Below are 19,179 nucleotides of genomic sequence, written 5' to 3' on the forward strand. Positions count from 1 at the left end.
AAATCCCGCGTTTAGCCCGGATTGCAATCTAGTTTACGTTTGAAGTATTAGAAAAAGATCATCAACTTTTGTCGTTTTACACTGCCGAGTTTCTTTTATTCATATTCGTAGACTTGACATATTTATTTATAGCCAGCCACACACAAATCTTTGACATATGGGCTTGACATTGTAATTCAAGTTTGATTCCTATTTTGATTATCATTTAGTTATTTAGGCATGGGCTATTTAGCCAAATTCTGCGCTTTCTAAAATCTATATTATCAAAAAAAATATATATATATATCTATCTATATATATAAAAGACAGTTTACTCTTTCCTAGACGTGCCACCTCAGCAGCCACGTAGATAAGTCGGCTCACCTACGTTTGACACATGTCACGGGTCACTAAACTCGCCGTTTCATTAACTCTTGCATGTCTGATGGGCTTTGAATGTAAGCTGTGTATTCGGCCCGAAAAGATTTATTTCGTATGTAACCCTAATCCTGAAGGATCAATGAATCGTTTCTTGCCTACGCTCGATTGCGAGTTTCATGCCTTACCACTCCTTATACGATGTCTCATTAATTACGCTCCTTCTTTCTTCCATCCATGGTATGAATCTACAACCTATAAATATGTGAGATTCTTAGACTTGAAATTCATCAGTTACTCTCGTTATAATTCATCTCTCTCTCTTTCGATGGTTTAGTTTCCTTTCTTCTCATGGCTGCTATATTTCATCGATCAATTTTGTTTGTAATGCATCTCTAATCTCTTTTGATGTATTTTTTCCAGAATTTATTTCCTGCATTGACTAAGATCGCCTGGACTCTCGATCCTACATCCCGATCCGTCAAAACTCTCTGCAGTTGTCTCAAATCGGAGATTTCAAGTACACTTGCTAACGTGATTCGTGTTTTCCTCACTGATATTTCTCCATGGGTGAGGCTGATGATCTGAAAATTGCTGTGAAGAGCACTAAGAAGCTTTGTATTGTATGTTCTTTTCTTCTCCTTGGATCATTTGATTTGATGTTTTTGCATATACGTGTTGAGAGTAGTTTTTGGGTTCTTTAGGTTATGATTGATAACGTGGGATGAGTTGCAAGTTATGAACAACTCTGAGAAAGCTATTACTCTTCTATAAGCCATGTTCGTTTCTTCAACGCTGACTCCAGCGGTTACGTCAAAAAATTAAGCTTTCAATGACAGAAACACACGCCACCGGTGAAGCACGATTCACTGATTTTCAGTCGCGGCGACAACTACTAGCTAATATCACGGACGCGGAAGAAATCAGCGTCATCAGCGTCTAAGTTTCTGCGTCTCCGACAATGTATTAGTGACTGCTTTGGGTTTTCTGCGTCTACGGCTTTGTTATTTTTGTCTCCGTCACAGAGCTTTTTTTTGACGCAGCCGCCGCCGGAAGCGGCTATCAAACGAACAGGGCTATAGTCTTTCCCATTATTTAATGTGCTTGCCACTGTTCGGTCACTTTGAGAATGAGATGATATCATATATCTAATCAATGGTGTATTGAGTTTCCTTATAGTTCCTGTTTGATGTGTTCAGGCAGTGAAAAAAGCAGATGCTATCTTTGTTGGGCAATACATATTCACTGGTACTGAAACAACTTCAGTTTTGCTTGAGGTAAAATAAAATAGAAGCTTAGAAATGGTCTCTATGTTGAAGTCTTAGACAGTTGAATTAATATTTGTTAATAAACAAAAAAGAATCGATATGATTTTTCAAAGATTCTCTTCTTCCTCTGTTCTTCTCATACTTCTCTTGGTTTGTTTTCTTGATTATAAATCTCAGAAAGTTAACATAAATATTGGCTCTTCATTTTGATGGTTGAAGCAATTCCATGACCACATTGAACTCTGTCATGACCACAGTCATGGAGACTGAGGATGAAGAAATCTCTTAGATCACAAATCGTTCTGCTGTTCATCTGGAGATGGGGCAGGTATAGTCTTTGTGAATTAATAGAAACCTTATATTAACTGTGTTTTATAAGGCATAGGTTTGAATCGCTTACATTACTGTTATAAACCAAACAAAATCACAACAATTATTCAGTGTAATATCCAAACAAAATCTCTTGATCCTTTGAAAAAGACCAGAGGCTGATACGCTCTGCATATTTTGTTCAATGATCAGATCATGATACGGGATGGTGATGAAGCTGCAGCTCAGGAGGATGAGATGGTCAGGAACGAGCCTGAGGTAGAGAAGAAAATGGAACTCGAGCCGGAGTTTGAAAAACAGAAGGAGAAGAAGCAGTTACAAGGAGAGAGAGATACGGAAACAGCAAGAGGTGAGCGGTTAAAGAGCGAGGCTGCTGAGGCATAGAGGAAGCGCATAGAAGAATAAGAAAGAGGGTCGGGAGAGCGAAGAGCGTGAACTTGCAGAGAGCTCTGCTCGACTGAGAATGAGCCAAGAGAAATTACTTCCTCTTGACAGAACTGAGAAAGGACCTGATGCTACAAGAGTCAGAAGATGTTAGTTGATTCTTTGTCGATGCTAGATGAATTCTTTGGAAAAAAATTTGAATCAGCATAAACATTATGCATTACATTATACATAGATGAATTAAAAAACCTGTTTTATTTTGTGTCTCAAACATTTGGTGGAAATATAATGATCATGTTTTGAAACTATTAAATACGAACCAAATGTGATGTGTTATTCCGGTGTGTATATAGGATCCTGACCACTCCAACTATTGAGAAATGAAGCTGGCCAAAAATATCTCAATTCCATTTCTGTTAAGTTTTTACCCTTCACTGAATAATGTAGTTGTCTTGCAACTTTTTAATTAATCAGTTCTGGTCTTTTTTTGTTGAAATATAATTGGTATACCTGGTAATTTTAGTATTTACGTTGTGGCTATGAAACTTTTTTGTTATCCAGATTTTTGGTTCCGTATTGTTTTATTGTTTTGGTATTATTTTGGAAAGAGTCAAAATTTATATAGCAACAATAAACACCAATAAAAAGCTCAACCATAATTTTAATATTGATATGAAACTAAAAATATATATATACTTGCATAGTCCAACAAAAGACATAATGTACAATAACCCGATAACAAACAAAAAATGACAGAAATTAAATTAAATAACTTATACTAACACAAACATAATTTTAATATTGATATGAAACTAAAAATATATATACATGCATAGTCCAACCAAAGACATAATGTACAATAACCCGATAACAAACAAAAAATGACAGAAATAAAATTAAATAACTTATACTAACACAAACAAATTAAAATACATATTTTTAAAACATAATAAAAATAAAACACAATAATTCATTAATAATTGTAACAATTGTCTTAGAAAATTTAGTCAGACCTCAACATTTACTGCAATTCTTCTGCAACAAACAAATTCAACGGAAAAATATTACTTTTTTTAAAAAAAAATTACAAAATAAAATTTCATACGGAATTAAAATCAAATCATTTAAACTAAATACAAATGTTAAAATAAAATATATTGGAACAAATTTCCGCGCGAACCGCGAATTTTCCTTAGTTAAAGAAATATTGATTAAAATTCTATTAAAATGTTTTAAAAATCTATTCAATTCAAGAAAAACAAATATTGTGAACAAAGTAAAATATTTATATTTTAATGAATTATTATAATATAATAACAAATATATAATTTCTAAAAAAAAAGAATTAGTAAAATTTGTAGTAAAATAATGAAAATATAATTAAAATAAACTAAAAATTTATTAAAATTTAAAATATATTTATATTATTTTGTTCATTTGCTTACCCGCCCGTAGGGCGGGTCCGGCCCTAGTATATATATATATATATCTTTGACAATGAGAAGGGTGAGGAAAGGATAACACACTTCAATACATGAACGGAGAAGGAGCAAATCCCGACGATGATATACGATAGGTTGTTGTGTTTCTCCTGCATTCAAACAAAAAATAGTGTTTCTCTCCTATTCCCTAATAAATAAATATACAAATAATTGACAGCTTTGTAATCTATTGTGAATGTAACATCGGTGGTAAAGTTTTATAATCTATACTATACTAAAACGAGGATATAAGCCATGGAGAGGGTGTCCACATAGGATAGAAAAATCAACCAATCAGAAAACCCGAAATTGCCATGTCATTTCATTTATTTTTCGCAAAAAATAGAAAAACAATGCAAGGTGAGAATCGAACCCGGGTTAGTATGATATATATATAGGACAGTTACCACTAAGCCATTGAAACTTTCTTGAACACATATACAAGAACCACTAAGTATATAATCACAAACTCTTATGTACATTTACAATAATATGAATTCAACTTTCAAGACTCCGATACTTTGTTTTGTAAAAAAAAAAAGTAAGTGACAAACTAATATATTCTTAGAAAGTGTGAGAACGTTGACAAATATGGAAAATCATAGATTTTTGTTTTCGTGACAAAGTTAAGAATTTTGTAAAAGTAAGTTTAACATATAAATTTTCGTGACAAATATGAAAAAGCATAGATTTTTGTAAAATTTTGACAAAACAACTCATAACATACTTCTCTAATGTCTTAATAAAATATTATTTAAGGGTGCAATAATTAAATATATTAATTCAATAAATTTTGTAATTTATAGACAAAACAATAACACAACAAATTTTGAAACATTTGTTAAACCTATCGATTTTTTTTCATGAGAATCCAACTAAACAAGATAAAAAAAATAATTAGATTTACAAATATTTAATTACCATTTTATTCAATTTTGATTAATTTCAAATTGTCATAATGTATCTTTTTGAAGTTACAAATATGAAAAATCATAGATTTTTGTACAATTTGACAAAACAACTCAAAACATATTTTTCTAATGTCTTAATAAAATATTATTTAAGGATGCAATAATTAAATATATTAATTCAATAAATTTTATAATTTATAAAACAAAACAATACCACAACAAATTTTGAAACATTTGTTTAACCAATCGATTTTTTTTTTTCATGAGAATCCAACTAAACCATTAGATTTACAAATATTTAGTTACCATTTTATTCAATTTTGATTCATTTTAAATAGTAATAATGTATCTTTTTGAAGTTACAAAAAAATAATGTTCTTTCTTTATTACACTAGCATTATATATAGATTCTATATACACAAAATAAATATAATATAACAACATAAGCTTGCTTTCCCCGATTCATATGAAAACTTTTTAAGTTATCCACCAAAGCAAATTAATTAAATCAATGAAATTGTTAAAATACAACAAATTAATATATAATTTTATTTTAAATTAAATTATTTAAAAAGTGTATTTTCGTTAAAACAAAATAATAAATAAGTAAAACTGATTTGATGGTAATTTTTATGATATATATATATATATATCAATTCTGTGAAAGAAATAAAGCTTAATATGGAAAAAAATCTTAAATACAAAAACCTCTAAAAATTAACAAAAAAACTAATAAATTAAACTATGATATCACTTAAAAGCTTCTTAGACCATATTAATAAAATATTTAAGCGATAATTAGACAAATTTGATTTTTTTTTCCAACAAAAAGTTTATTATTAATTAGCATCAGTTATTTCAAGATGTTTAAGAAATGGTGGACAAAAAAAATAGGATGGACATTAATGATATATGAACTATGAATAGTACTTTGTGAAGCAGATTTAGATAACATATCTGCACATCCATTTTCAGTCTTTTTTTATGCCTAAATTCAATTTCTTCAGAGTAGTTATTCCACAAATAGATCGTATGAGATATTGTTTTGATATGTAGATTTGTTTTTTCAATGTTAGGAAGATTGATAACTGTAAAAATGTCTCCTTCGTATATGATATGTCTATAACCGAGTCTCCAACATGAGACAAGTTTGTTTAAAAAGTAAATAATTTTATTTTTCTTATATTATATAATCAATATATATTATTTTCTGATAATAAAAATATAGATATTCATCTATCACAAATATCTATGCAAATATGTGAATCAAGTACAACAATCAAACAACATAATGATTTCCACAAAGAAAATTTAAAAAATATATTTATGTTATGTAGTCATATTTTATAATTTTTAAATAATGTAATATAATATTATACATTATTTTTTTAGAATTGAGAAATACATATATCAGTTAGACAAATTAAGCGATAATTAGACAAATTTGATTTTTATTTTGTGAGCAAAAAGTTTATTATTAATTAGCATTACTTATTTCAAGATGTTTAAGAAATGATGGACAAAAAAATAGGATGGACATAAATGATATATGAACTATAAATAGTTTTTTGTAAAACTGACTTAGATAACACATATGCACATCCATTTCCAGTCCTTTTTGATGCATAAATTCAATTTCTTCAGAGCAGTTATTTCACAAAGAGATCATATGAGATATTGTTTTGATATTCAGATTTGTTTCTTGATTGTTAAGAAGATTGATAGATGTAAAAATGTTTCATTTGAATATGATATGTCTATAACCGAGTCCCCAACATGAGACAAGTTTGTTAAAAAGTAAATAATTCCATTTTTCTTATATTATATAATAAATATATATTATTCACTGATAATAAAAATATAGTTATTCATCTATCACAAATATCTATGCAAATATGTGAATTAAGTACAACAATCAAACAACATAATGATTTCCACAAAGAAAATATAAAAAATATATTTATGTTATGTAGTCTTATTTTTTATTCTTTAAATAATATAATACAATATTATACATTATTTTTTAGAATTGAGAAATACATATAATATCTTATCCGCGCGTAGCGCGGTTAAAAAATCTAGTAAATACTAAACAGTCGAGAGCAATTTTTTTAAATGCAACCAGAAACGGTTAACCAATAATAAAATCACAGTAATTTTATTACCAGGCTCTCTTCAGTGTCATCTCTCTACGTGAGAACGGTGTCATTCTTCGAGCAACAGATTTTCCAAATGAGACATTAATCCTGCGATGGTTACTACTCTCTCCGGCGAAGACGGTGGATGCATCCTACGGCCGCCACCTCCGCTTTCTATGGATCATCTTCCTCTTCGGAGAAAGCGGCGCGTGGCGATACACACTTGGAGAGATAGTCGTCTTACGTGCATGCGGATTAATCGCGGTGGAAGATGAGTCGTCTCCATCTGTTGGAGAGGAGCGATAACACTGACGAATTAGATAGAATAACATTTTAATTATCTTGATTTGACGACGGAGAAACTGTTCATACATGCATATATCATTTATATGCATGTTTAATATGTGTGTGTATTGCAGATTTCGAAACTGAGTTAAAGTTTTTTCTAGGGTAGTTTAATGTGAAAGATTATATTTGTTTCATTTCGATTCATTTCCATACAAGTTTAAATTAAAAGATATTGTTTTCTTTTTCGACTTTATCCATTGCAAATAAAAAATAATGATCTCTTTCTGAATTTATCCATCGTGATATGTGATTTTTCGATCACTAGAATATTTAGCTTTATATGGTATAAATAAAAATATTTTTGATAACTGTAACGTGTTCCCCTCTTTTTCTTTGTCCGGAATCGTAATCTACTTAAGTTAGAAAATAAAAAGGAGTCAAGATACTATTATACTATTTAGCAAAAATAAAGAAGATACTATTATTACTAAGAGAAATCTCTTTCGAATAGTCAGTAGTCACTAGTCAGTTTCTCCTCTAAACGCGTAGGATTTTTTTGTTTTGTTTAAAAAAAAATCATGAATTTGGCCAACGTTTTCGCTATACTAGGAGCATAGCTCCACGCAAGCGCGGAGCCGGGTACGTTGTTGATGCGTTGAATAATTGTGTGTACGAGATTTAGTTGTTTGTGTGTTTTTACATATGTTTTTATGGCTTAATTAAAATAGTATTGACGAAACATTAGAAGGTATCTTTTCATATTTTATCTTGTAATGATTTGATCGATCGATAGTATTATTGGAGCTTTTGTATTCAGAAGCAGTGGTTTATGGGGTTGGTCAGTGTCAAACGTGTTAGTTGTTAGTACATTATTCTCACATAGTATAAGGGAAATGAAATAAAAAAAAGTGATTTTAAGAATTTTTGCAAATTATACAAAAATAATAATTTAATAGAGGAAAAAAAAGGATACATGTTTATTAGTGTAATGTTCTTTCTGAAATCATGTTGTATATATATTGTTTTAAGTATAATCTATCTATATTATTAAAACTGAAGTACCTTTAGTACTGTTTGGAAACAAGGATAAAAAAATAAATGAGAATTGTTTGGAAACATGGATGGCAGATTAATTATTTTTTTTTATTTACACATTTAGTCACTGCATTTATAATAAATAACATATTTTCTTTTTGTATTTTTTTTTATTTACAGATTCTGCCACTACATTTAAAATTAATTTAAATTAATTAATTACAATGGTTGTTGTTTCTTTAAAGTGAAAATAAAAACACAAACTGAAATATATAGTATATATTATATAAAATAATTTTAAATATAGTATTACTTTATTTAGTTTAATCAAATATAAAAAAATCGAGACTTCAATTTTTAAGAAAACAAAATATCATAAAATTAAAAATAATTCTAAACTAATGCAAAAATTCAAATTTTAGGTATGTTTTTTTCATTTGAAAATAAATTCACGAAAAAAACAACAGTTCAATATATGAATAAAACAATTACATCAAATTGTATTAAGTTATACAAAAATAATATAATAGTATGTATAAATAAAAAATTTATTATCAAACACCTATATTATTAAATAAAATAATATATTATATTCTATATGTATGGAATTTTTTTTATCAAACCAATAGTTTATGTTTTTATTAAACATAAATTAAATCAAGCACCCGTGGGAGAGGGCGCGGATCAAGTTCTAGTATAAGATTATAAAGTGAGAGATGTGAAGGATAGACTTTTGGTATTTACTGAAACGTATTGTAATTTCACGGTTTTAAACTTAATCATGGGGAGTAATTGTTATTGTGTAAATGTATAAAACAAAAACTGAACGGTTGAATAATAACATGAAACACGGTTCAATAATAACATGAAACGGTGGACTTCTAGTTATCCTATGCTTTAGTTAGCAGAGAATTACAAACCAGATTATAGTGTTAAATAGTAAACAGATTTCTTAAATACCAAAGTGATTAGAAAATTTGGAACTCAAATTTAAAAGCTATATGGTACGCCTCAATCACCTTCATATATGACGATCTCATCTTCAACAATAAACAAATAAATGTATTATCAAAAGTTGTTCACAAATAGAAAATAATATTTAGCCACGTATATAATTCAATTTTAGTTGAATGATTGCGTAAAATGAGGGATATGTTTTGTTGGTGATTCCGAGATCCAATCTATTGACTATACAAGTATTGATAATGGCCCAAATCTCACACTTACAAACTATGAAATTAAAGTTACTAAGGGCAACATTATCAGGGTCGTTAGCTTAAGTCCTTAGGGATTAAAAGATTTAATTTAAATCAAAATTCCTTTAAATTCGGTGGGACGCGTCCGTTTCGTCGTTAGCTAACATATTTTTTTTTTGTCCTTAGGTGATACGTGTCGGGGAGAGATAGGTTGAAGGGTTTTGTTATGGAAAAATCAAATTGGGATCCAGATCGACATTTCGCGTCTCTCTCTTGTTCTCTCTGGCGGCGATCGAAACGGAGATTTTGCTCTCACCGTCGCATCTCCTCCGTGACCGTTGTCCCGTCGACGAACCTCCTTCCAAGTCGTCTCCGTCGACGAATCTCCTCCCACGTCGTCTCTTCTCGACCAATCTCCTCCCAAGTCGTCTCCTCTCGACGGCACATCTCCTTCGTCACCGTTGTCCAGATCAACGAACCTCCTCCCAAGTCGTCTCCGTCGACGATTCTCCTCCCACGTCGTCTCTTCTCGACGAATCTCCTCCCAAGTCGTCTCCTCTCGACGGATTTCATCCCGAGGCATCTCTCTGCGATTGGAAGGTGAAAGGGTATGTGTTCCTCCTCCTTCTGATTTGCATGTATATGGTTTATGTTTTCGATCTACTTTGGACGGGGTTTGCATGTATTTAGACTTACGGAACTGAAATGATTGATTGTTGTTTATAGATTTAGGGATGTCGTATCATATATGTGTGAAAGGGTATGTGTGATTGATTGTTGTTTATCTCATGAAACTGAGATGTTTGTTTACATGTTTGCGAGGTTATTAGGTGAGGTGAGGTTCGACCACCAGGATTGTATTAGCAAGGAGATCGAAGAGAAACAACCATTTCCTCCACAATTTAAGGTTAAATTTTTTCTCATCATCTCGAATGTAATGTAGTTGGTATAACAGTGAAAACGTTTTCTTTCTATGTTTTCATTGCGACCAAAGCGTTTTCTTTCTCCGTTTTGTTTGCGACCAAAGCGTTTTCTTTCTATGTATTGTTTGTGATCAAAGCGCTTTCTTTCTATCTCGCTGAAAGTTTTGATTGTCACCAAGGCTAGTTTGCTAGGTACTTAATGCACTTGTACTTAGATGAATTGTTGGTTGTGTTAATGTTGCTCTTAATAAGATGTACTTTTGTAGTTAGGTCATTATGGTAGTTAATGAACTAGTTTGTTAGGTACTTCACACTCTTGAATGGTAGTTAAAGAACTAGTTTGTCTAGTTTTCTTTCTCTGTTTTGTTTGCGACCGGAGAAGGCTTATTGTATACTAGTTAAAGCATATAGTTTGTTTGCAAGGCCACACTTTATTGGTAGTCTCGAGTCCGTTTTGATTGTGACCAAAGCACTTGTACTTAGGTAATTTTATGGTTGTGTAATGTGAAGTTACTGAGATGTACTTTTGTAGTTAGGTCATTATGGTAGTTTTAATTACCATTTTCCACTATTTAACCCTCCTTTCACCTTCATCTTCTTTATCTTTTCTCTGCTATAACTCTGTCACATTCCTTTTTCTATTCTCTTTTCACTGCTATCTTCTTCATTCTATGGATCCAAGGAATCCGTATAGCCAGTCTGCTGGTTATACGGGCCTTCTTTACAGTCAACACGAAAGTGTAAATGATGGAAACTCTCCTTATGAGAGTTTTCCTTCTGGGTCTTCACAGTTCCCCCAGTTCAGTTCTCAACAGGGTGAGGCTCCAACGCCACCCGCACAGCCACCCGTAGAGCGGGGGAGGAGACACAAATGGACCCCGGCCGAAGACGAGATGCTGATCAGTGCCTGGTTAAATACCTCGAAGGACGCTATTGTAGGGAATAACCAAAAATCAGGCACTTTCTGGAAACGAGTTGGAGATTATTTCTTCGCAGCTCTTTCTGGTGGAGAGAGTGTTGAAAGTAGCGAGCATGTCCACTACAAGCAGAGGTGGCACAAAATCAGCAATGACACTTCCAAGTTTTGTGGTGCATATGCGGCTGCAGAGAGACAGATATCTAGTGGTCAGCATGAGAACGATGTACTGAAGGTGGCCCATGAAATATTCTTCGCAGACCAAGGGTCCAAATTCACACTGGAGCATGCTTGGTGTGTGTTGAGGTATGAGCAGAAATGGCTCAACCTCAACAACACAAAAGCTTCTGAAAGTTCAAAGAGGAAAACCGTTGAGTCAGATTTCCAAACTTCAACAACAAGTGTTGGTGAAGAAGAGATACGCCCTGAAGGTGTAAAGGCTGCAAAAGCTAAACGTAATGGAAATGGGAAGTCTGTTGATTACTATACGACGGTACTTGAACTGAGGAAGGTGGATTTGGATAGGAAAGAAAAACTCCAGAAGCTAGCCATCTTAGACACTCTCCTAGCAAAACCCGAACCACTCACTGAGGCTGAAGAAACAGCCAAAAACAAGCTCCTCGCCAAATATATTTAGAGAAATATCTCCTTTGTGTGTTTTCTGTCAGTTTACTTTGTATGTTTATGTTTTTAACGGAACAGCCGTCCCGGTTGCTTTGTACTGGAACCTTTATCAATTAATCTATTATGTTTACTTGCAAACTTGTTCTTTACTTGCTTGTATGATGTTTACTTGCTCGTATGTACTTGCAAACCTTTATCAATTAATCTATTATGTTTACTTGCAAACGTCTAACTTTTATCTTGTAATTTTTTGTAGTTCTCGGATTACAAATGGGTCTTGATTACAGCTACTCACAACCTTCACAGGATGAGACGTTTGGTGGGGCAGAGACGGACAGTGACTACAATGAAGTCGAATCTCTCATTCAGCAAGACCAAGCTCAGTTACGCGAAGCTCTCATTCACCAACAGGAAACTCTCGTTGAGCAAGACCAAGCCCCTGCGTTTGTGTACCCTCCGCAGCCGGAGGTTGAATTCGGATTTCCACAGATCTGCTACTGTGGAAGTGAACCGAAGATTGCTACGTCTAGCATCGAACCAGGTCGCCGATACTACACATGTAGAAATGCAAACGATGGAGAGTGTCATGTGTGGAAATGGTGGGACGAGGCTGTAATGGAGGAGATGCGAGCTAGGGATAGACACACACTTCAGTTAGCCGAGAAGGTAGATTCTATGACATTCTTCAATGACCACGTTAATGAGCAGAAGCTCGTTAGATTAGAGAACATGGTGTGTGAGTTGGCCAAGAATAAATCAAAGTGTAGCGTAGAGTACTTAGTTGCGGTTATGGTTATGGTCTTTATTTCCATAGGTCTCATCATCGTATTTGTCTAATGTGTTTATGGTTATGGGAACTTCTTTGTAATGACTTCTTATTATGTTTCTGATGTTATGGTTGTGGAACGTCTAATGAACTTTTTTTTATAATAACTTTTTTGTAATGACTCGTAATAGTTTATGGCTTTGAAACTCCTATGCACGTTTTAAATTCAGAATAAGTGAACCTAAAAAGTAGTTGAAAATGTCATGAGCCAAACATGTTGTGTACCTAAAAAGTAGTTGTAACATTCACAAGACAAATAATGTACAATCACAAGATTGTAACTTTATGAACCTATAAATGTGACGGATATTTTCGTTGAAATTATAACTTCTCTACTTCCTTCTTATATTAAAAAGAAAATTACAACTCCTCTGCTTCCAACCTTATATTAAAAACATTGCCTTTTTTTCATTCAAAATGGCTTCTTCTTCACATTATCATTATAACCAAAATGACGATGATGATGATCCATTTGAAAATATTTTTGAAGATTTCTTAGAAATCCCAGATATTCTTCCCAAACCGAGAGAGCGAAAAACACGTATCTTTATTGAGAGAAACCGGGAAGAAGGCCAGGACCACCTTTGGAATGATTATTTCAGCGAGACTCCCACATTCCCGCACAATATTTTTCGGAGACGGTTTCGAATGAACAAGACATTGTTCTTGCGTATTGTGCATCGTCTCGAGCAAGAAGTGGATTATTTTAGACCTTCACAAGATGCAACCGGTCGGTCTAGCCTAACCGCCCTCCAAAAATGTACCGCAGCTATTCGTCAGTTGGCGTATGGTGGTGGGGCTGACACCGTTGACGAATATGTCCGACTAGGTGAAACCACAGCTAGAAAATGTTTGCACCAATTTACCAACGCAATCATCCACTTATTTGGTGATGAATACCTTAGATCTCCTACTCCGGAGGATCTGCAAAGACTACTTTATATCGGGGAACAACGTGGATTTCCGGGAATGGTTGGAAGCATCGACTGTATGCATTGGGAGTGGAAGAATTGCCCTGCTGCTTGGAAAGGAATGTATTCACGAGGAACCGGAAAACCGACAATTGTGCTGGAGGCGGTTGCTGACTACGACCTTTGGATATGGCACGCGTTTTTTGGAGCACCAGGTACCATGAACGATCTTAATATTCTTGATCGATCACCTGTTTTTGATGACGTTATTAACGGAATAGCACCACAAGTCAACTTCTATGTTAATGGTCATCCATACCATTTGGCCTATTATCTCACTGATGGGATTTATCCTGACTGGGCGACTTTTATTCAATCTATCCGTCTACCACAAAGTGAGAAACATTCGTTATTTGCTAAAACCCAAGAAGCTGTTAGGAAAGATGTGGAACGTGCCTTTGGAGTCCTGCAAGCTAGATTTGCAGTCGTCAGAAATCCATCTAATTTATGGGATAAACACAAAATAGGAAATATTATGAGAGCATGTATCATCCTCCATAATATGATTGTCGAGGATGAACGGGCAGAAATGACACAATATGTGGTTCCTGGATATGAAGAAAGTGAAGAGGAAAGATTTTCCGTCAATATGCCTTCGCCACTCGGTAATACAATGGATCGTCGAACAAACGTTCGCAATAGACAAGCCCATCATAATTTAAAAAATGATTTGATTGAAAATATTTGGACTAAATTTGGGCATCTTCCAAATAATATGTAATTTTTATGTTTTTTGAATTTAATAAAATGTTTGTTGTAATTTTTTTTTTTAATGTTAAACTTCTCTTTTATGTTTTATTTAAAATGTATTTTTTATATCTAATTACACATTAAAATAAATAATATAAAATATGCTAAGGACTTTTTTGGTCCTACCAATAATCAACAAAATTAAGAAAGTCCTTATGCACTTGTCCCTAACTAAAAAATAATATTATTTTATTCTAAGGACAAAATTAAGTAGAACCAATAATGTTGCTCTAAGCCCAAAAATGGAGGTCCAATATACCGCTCCAAGCCACCGCCTTAAGTGATAGGCAAACAGCCACGCATCGTTCATGCAGTTATCCTCTTGACCACGCGCTGCTGCCTGGTGAGAAAAAGCTAACACAACTTCGCCGGTAGATCCTCGATTTACCATGGCTTTGTTGCCGGCCCACCAATCTTCACCTGTAAAGGGATGCACCTTCTCTTTGATCGCCTTCCTCGCTCATCATCAACCTTCAACATCTGGCTGTGATGAGAGCGTTCACGGCTCCAGTGAAGGTAATTGGAAGAACTTCGCCGCCCCACTCAGGATTGACGGAAAGCAAACACGATATTGCCCTCTTCAAACTCGGTCGACCTAGTTGAGTAGAGATCAGATGGAGTTAAGTGATGCTTAGAGAGCTACCCGAGAATCCAATCTGATAGATTGGAAATTTATTTCTCGACTCAAACAAAAGAAAAATAAAAACCATTGAAGAACGGTTCTGTTTGAATCGAAACAGACAACAAAAAAAGTACAAACTCGCTAAGCGAAAGATAAAATCCGACCAAGCATAGATCGCTTGACCAGAACTAAAACAGAAAAAAAAAAGATCTGATCTGAAAGATTAAAAGATTTCACAAAAGGTTTAGTCTCCTCTCTTTCTCCGTGAAAAATAGATGTGAGAGAACAGAGAGAAGAGAGAGATTTATAGATTTGAATGTGAACGGTTACAGATAATACACTGTTTCAGATATACATAGGAAATATAATAAATAAAAAATTAGGGATTACGATAAATTAATTATACATCTTATTTAATTGTAAAGAAAAATTGAATAGTTGCAGGTCCCACTTAACTCAATTTTGTCGACGTGTAAAGTTTTAGAAGAGAACAGCAATTCATCTATTATTACTAGAGCCATTTTCCGCGCTACGCGCAGATTACATATTTTAAATTTGTTTTATTTATATATAAAAATTTAGTAATATATTATTTCTAACTAAATTTGGAACAGTTTATTTGTTACCAATTTAAATTGAATATTGTGTAATATTTCCAAATTTTAATTTGGGTTTATTTTTTTCAATTGTATCATAGAATTTATGTTCATGTAAAACATATTTAAACTATATGTAAAATAACACAATTAACATAACAAATACGATGAAAATAAACTGAGTTTTTTTTATAATTATTTTAATGTAATCATTTTGTATTCTTTATTTTTTCAAATTTATATTTGATGCTAATAAATTTTACAAATTTATCAGTGGTAGTTGTATATACATTTTGGGTCATTTTAGTTAAAATATTAAAATTTGATCACACAAATAATACATGGGAACAAATTATAATATAGTTTTGAATTTGTTATACTTAGTTTTTGATCTATTTGGATTTAAACATATGGGTTTGTTTCCAAAGTTTAATATACTATCTAATATTAACTTTATATTTAATGTTTCTCTATTTTTATTTAGTAAAGAGAGAATTTTATTCTTAGAGATTTCTTCCATATAATACAGAAGTTTTTATTTCATAACCAACTTTTTTTTTTGATGAAATTTTTCATAACCAACTTTGTTATATCAATTAAATACAAATAGATAGATGTCTTTGCTCAAAAGAGCTTGCAAAAAAAACATTTTGGGACATAGAATACTTTGGAGACGGAGCTGCATTGGTTCTTCTTTTCGGCTTCCTTGTAATTGACTTGAAAATTAACCGTCATTGTACCAATGTTTTTCTTGCACAATTCCGCATGAACCGAATAGAAATCAGAATTCACATCTGGTCTCAGCATTATCCATGATTCAGTTCCTGAGAAGGGATTCCATGTTAATAAACCCATGCAAACCAAATTGAACCAAATAAACTAAAGTTCTCAGCTTTAACAACTTGATGAATACTTTGTCCTGCAGTCCAGAGCTTAGTTATGTCACGGCTTTAAGTAAATTCCAGTGGTTAAGAACTATTACCATCTGCAACAAACAGAAACCGTCTACGCTGATGGATCAATAGACGTCTGGAATATATAAATAACACAAAATTCAGTTACTAAGCTCACGTTTTGAACGAACATGATGAAACTAAGATTGTAAAGTTTTTTATCTAATTACTTGTAAATGTGATAGAATTTAGCTTATTAACGTCTGGATCAGAGTTTTTCCGAAGGACAAAACAACAATGGTTTTGGATATATGTCCGTACAGCAATCTCCATGCAAGAGCTGTCCGTAGAGCATTCTCCATGCAAGAGCTGTCCGGAACAGAACATAATAAGCACAACACTCCATGTCCTATGGTTGCTGATATAATTTAAGTTACATTAACAGAGGCTGTTGGTATCCGACAGCAAGCAGCTGTGAATTTCATAGCCAGTTCTGTCCAAATAACCCTTTACCATCCATAACAAAGCTCAAATCAAGAACCGCCACAAAGAATCTGTGCTCATCTGATCTCTATGCAAGCAATCTCTATGCAAGCAAGCATGGAACTAACCGATACAGGAAGCATTAACTCCTAAAACACAGAAAATGGTAAAACATGTTAAACAGTTGCAGAGACACCATCATAATTTGATGCAATGCGGCTTTAGGAGAATGCTCATCGGATCTGATATCACACGGTTCAAAATTCGTATTCCTAGTGAAATAACATGCAGAATCAACATTTTATCTAACTTAGGTACATATACAACCCTTGGAAAACTCACCTCAAAGTGCTATAATGATCCTGAAAATCCTTGCGGTCTTAAGTATGATTACATTTTTAATATGATATTTGCTAAGAAAATAAAAGAAGATGCACTTTTTCACTTCTCAATTAAACTCAAAGAAGATGCATGTCTCCTAGCTATCGTCTGTGCAGTTTATAAATAGACCATGATTATGAAAAGACCATTCGAGTTCAAATCTAGAAGACAACCTTATACAAAATGGAAAAAGCCCACCTATACATGAAGCTATGCTCATGACTATACCAATCAAAAGAAACTACAAATGCTTTTTTTGTAAAAAGTATTGGTGTCGAAAGTGGATCGATGGTAGCAGGTTGAAGTTGAGTACAGCAGTGGAATCCTAAATTCATAAATAGTTGTGAAACACTTAGAAATGCAAAAAAAAAAAAAAAAAAAAGAACAATGATCACCAACTCCACTCTATATATAAGAAAGAATAGCATTTTTTCAACAATAGAAAGAAATCACCTCTACCATTTCTCATTAGTTTCAAACCTGGAAGCCCTCTGTAGTTGCAGAAGACATGGTTTTTTCAATAGCTGGTGTTACTGCACGTTCTATGGCTGGAACAATTGCAGAAGACATGGTTTCTTCCTTGCCTTCGACTTTTCACCACTTCACCTAAATCCACAAAAACATTAGAAATCATAATTAATGAGACAAAATCTTGAGATAGACCACCAAACCTGCTATTTTAGGTGTCACAACTTATCATCATACGCTAAGCTTCCAAACTTCAGATTACTTGTCTCCCTTTGTGATCCATCTCCCTACTGATATCTTGATGATGACCTTGAACATAAGTGTAACAGTGTCTGATTGGTCCTCAAAACTAAGTTCAATGCACACTTATCAGTCAAACCTCAAGCTCCAAATTCAATCTCCCTTCATCATATAGACCCACTGAAAAGAACGTAAAAACTTAAATAAATCACATAAGGTCATAGTTTTAGCTTCTGAAACGCAGAAGAAGATGCTATAGTTTAAACAAAAAAAATTAAATCATCAAAACACCTATGAGAAAGATGATGTACAATCCATTGATCAAAGCTGATTGTATTACAAAAAAAATTGATCATTAGACAAAAGGTAAGATACAAAATCAGAACTTTTGATGGGAAAAATTAAAGAATCAGACATATAACAGCTACGGATCCAAGTATTGTACAGGTCACTGATGTCCAAGTTGTCAAGATTGGTATCAAATCTTTCAACAACGCTTTTAGAGTTTCTGATAAGTTACTCTCCGCTCTTCTCATTGTCTACAATCTTCATTCTTGAAGGTTTCCCCTAGACTGTGAATCTCTGCTTTGTAAGGCCAAATGCTCTCGCTTAGCTCCAATCACTTCATCAGCCTGCATATACAGAGCATCCGCAAGGGTCGTGGCAACTGCTACTTCTGACTTAGCCATTTTCTCATCCTTCCCAAAGCTGGAAGACACAACGGTTGCTCCTGCGACAGCAGTAACAGATGCATCCACACCAGCTACAAAGACAGCAGCGTTAATCTGAGCCTTGTGTGCTCGAGTCTCCTATTTCTTCTTCTCCAGTGAACTGTTGCTTGCTCGTCAAAACTGTTGCATAGCAAGTCCTACCTCTGGAAATCATTCCTGCAAACAGATAATGGTTAGAATCTTTTGTTTCACCGAAGAAAATATAAAACATTTGTGTTACAATTAATTAAAATTTTAATGGGCACTCATATTCAAACAACCAAAGCTTATTTACTCGTATAGGAGAATCAGTGATACACAAAAGCCTTCAGTGAAACTCAAGCGTATAATAATACAAAAGATAATGAGAAATTTGAACATATTAAGC

The 19,179-nt window shown here is 33.2% G+C and overlaps 2 protein-coding genes and 1 long non-coding RNA gene across 5 annotated transcripts; all 3 read left to right on the top strand.

Moving 5' to 3' along the window:
* The first annotated feature begins 290 nt into the window (after positions 1-290).
* Positions 291-2,647, top strand: LOC106371199. Of its 3 annotated transcripts, none has more exons than XR_001274497.3 (5): positions 291-622; positions 781-980; positions 1,062-1,634; positions 1,845-1,953; positions 2,148-2,647. It is a non-coding gene; the product is annotated as an uncharacterized LOC106371199 (long non-coding RNA). The 3 variants fall into 3 exon arrangements; XR_001274496.3 differs by having other exon boundaries at positions 293-597; XR_007317412.1 differs by having other exon boundaries at positions 597-688.
* Positions 2,648-8,973: 6,326 nt separating this feature from the next.
* LOC111200899 lies at positions 8,974-12,467 on the top strand. Its single transcript, XM_048743251.1, has 4 exons — positions 8,974-8,994; positions 9,599-9,996; positions 10,211-10,295; positions 12,108-12,467. The coding sequence occupies exons 1-4, from the start codon at positions 8,974-8,976 to the stop codon at positions 12,465-12,467; spliced, it is 864 nt and encodes a 287-aa protein (XP_048599208.1).
* A 1,242-nt stretch (positions 12,468-13,709) lies between these two features.
* On the top strand, positions 13,710-17,031 carry LOC125579273. Its single transcript, XM_048743252.1, has 2 exons — positions 13,710-14,253; positions 16,955-17,031. The coding sequence occupies exons 1-2, from the start codon at positions 13,710-13,712 to the stop codon at positions 17,029-17,031; spliced, it is 621 nt and encodes a 206-aa protein (XP_048599209.1).
* Positions 17,032-19,179: the final 2,148 nt, after the last annotated feature.

This window comes from Brassica napus, chromosome A10 (genome assembly GCF_020379485.1).
Source record: "Brassica napus cultivar Da-Ae chromosome A10, Da-Ae, whole genome shotgun sequence".
Lineage (NCBI taxonomy): Eukaryota > Viridiplantae > Streptophyta > Magnoliopsida > Brassicales > Brassicaceae > Brassica > Brassica napus.